A 1,619-nucleotide genomic window follows, 5' to 3' on the forward strand; every position below is an offset into this window, starting at 1 on the left:
CACGCACTATGGAAACGGTTGAAGGAAGCAAAATTTTCAAGATTTTTCTGGACAAATCAATAGAAAGCCCTTTTATTCTCCTCTGTGAATTTTTTGTTAGTTTATTGAACCTCCCTTGTATGCTGAAACAACCCATTAATAAACAAAACAAGTACTGTCATTTGGGGACCTGGAATACATGTTCTGGCATCCTTAAATTTCCAAATAATTTCTTGAATCATGTTAATTATATTTTTAACTGTTTCAGAACTTTTTGCCCACTTTGTGCAAGAATGAGGCTTTGAAAATTTGGGAAATTGCACCAGGTACTAATGCATGTTGAAAGATTTCATGTAAATTTTCCTAAATTTTCAAAGCCTTATTCTTGTACAAAGTGGCCAAATAGTTCTAAAACATTTAAACATTTGATGAGAATGATTCAATAAATTATTTGCAATTTTTAGCATGCTGGAACATGAATTCCAGGTCCCCAAATGACAGTACTTGTATTGTTTATTAATGGGTTGTTTCAGCATACAAGGGAGGTTCAAAAAACTCACAAAAATTTACAGAGGACAAGAAAAGGGCTTTCTATTGATTTGTCCAGAAAAATCTTGAAAATTTTGCTTCCTTCAACCGCAGTGCGCAAAGTGTTTGGAAATGTGTGCACTTGCACAGTGCGCAAAGATTTGTCCGCAGTGTGTGAACTAAGTTCTTTAATTGTTTGGTGAAGCTCATATTTCAACATTTGAAGTATCTCAATAATTTTTGAATAGAAATCAAAACTCCATGCCAAATAGGTGCAACACACAACCAAGATTCTATGAGGTACTATTTACAATAATTCACCAAATGTTACAAGGCACTGCTTGTACCTAAACTTAGAAGCAGATTTGTGGCAAGGGCATCTTCTAAATCATTTTCCTGCTGGTCTTCTTCATCATTGTTGTCTTCATCCTCATCATCAGCGGGCAGACGATCAAGAGGCAAAGGTCCAGCAGCAGCAATGTCTGGAGAGAGCTCAAGTGTTGTATCTGATATGATTCCTTCGCAGATGTCCCCCGGTACACCAGACAACAGCCCCATCCTGTGAAACCGATAAATGAAACTCATCTGAGAATTCCATGGTTGCAGGATGTTGCCATCTTGAGGTTGACTTGCTGTTCTGCTGAGGATATCCGTGATGTGGGGATGCCATGCCAGTTGAATGTTGAGGATCTTGATGTAGGCCGCGTGAATCACAAGTTTGGCCACTTTGAGCCTGTCCAAAACAGAGGGAAGTGTGGCCAGTTGAGCGTGCTTGACCAGGTTTTGAACGTCTTGAGGGATTGGCAATGCTTCAGCCTCAGGATTGCGCAACAGTTGTAAAACAGTTTGTAGCACGGTCTTGAGGAGTTGATGACGCTCAATAGCCCATTGCATGGCTCTCCTGGTTTCCCAGCCAAGTCTTCGCTGCTCCTCAATTGATTGTTTGAGATAAGCAAGTTGTCGGATCCCTTTTTTTGTTGCTTCGTCAATCGCCCATGGCTCGTTGGCATTGGTAAAAATCCCATTGTTCCAGAAATTATCATCAGTTTGGAGGGCAAGGAGTTCCGAATATTCCATTTCAGGCAGCGGTGGACGATCTGGACAGGCAGAAA

The 1,619-nt window shown here is 40.5% G+C and overlaps 1 protein-coding gene across 1 annotated transcript; it reads right to left on the reverse strand.

Moving 5' to 3' along the window:
* Nucleotides 1-834: 834 nt before the first annotated feature.
* PtA15_7A212 (uncharacterized protein) lies at nucleotides 835-1,401 on the reverse strand (the record flags this gene model as incomplete). The annotated part of the gene is made up of 1 exon (XM_053170796.1): nucleotides 835-1,401. The coding sequence occupies one exon, from the start codon at nucleotides 1,399-1,401 to the stop codon at nucleotides 835-837; it is 567 nt and encodes a 188-aa protein (XP_053022041.1).
* Nucleotides 1,402-1,619: the final 218 nt, after the last annotated feature.

The sequence above is a fragment of the Puccinia triticina genome, chromosome 7A (assembly GCF_026914185.1).
Source record: "Puccinia triticina chromosome 7A, complete sequence".
Lineage (NCBI taxonomy): Eukaryota > Fungi > Basidiomycota > Pucciniomycetes > Pucciniales > Pucciniaceae > Puccinia > Puccinia triticina.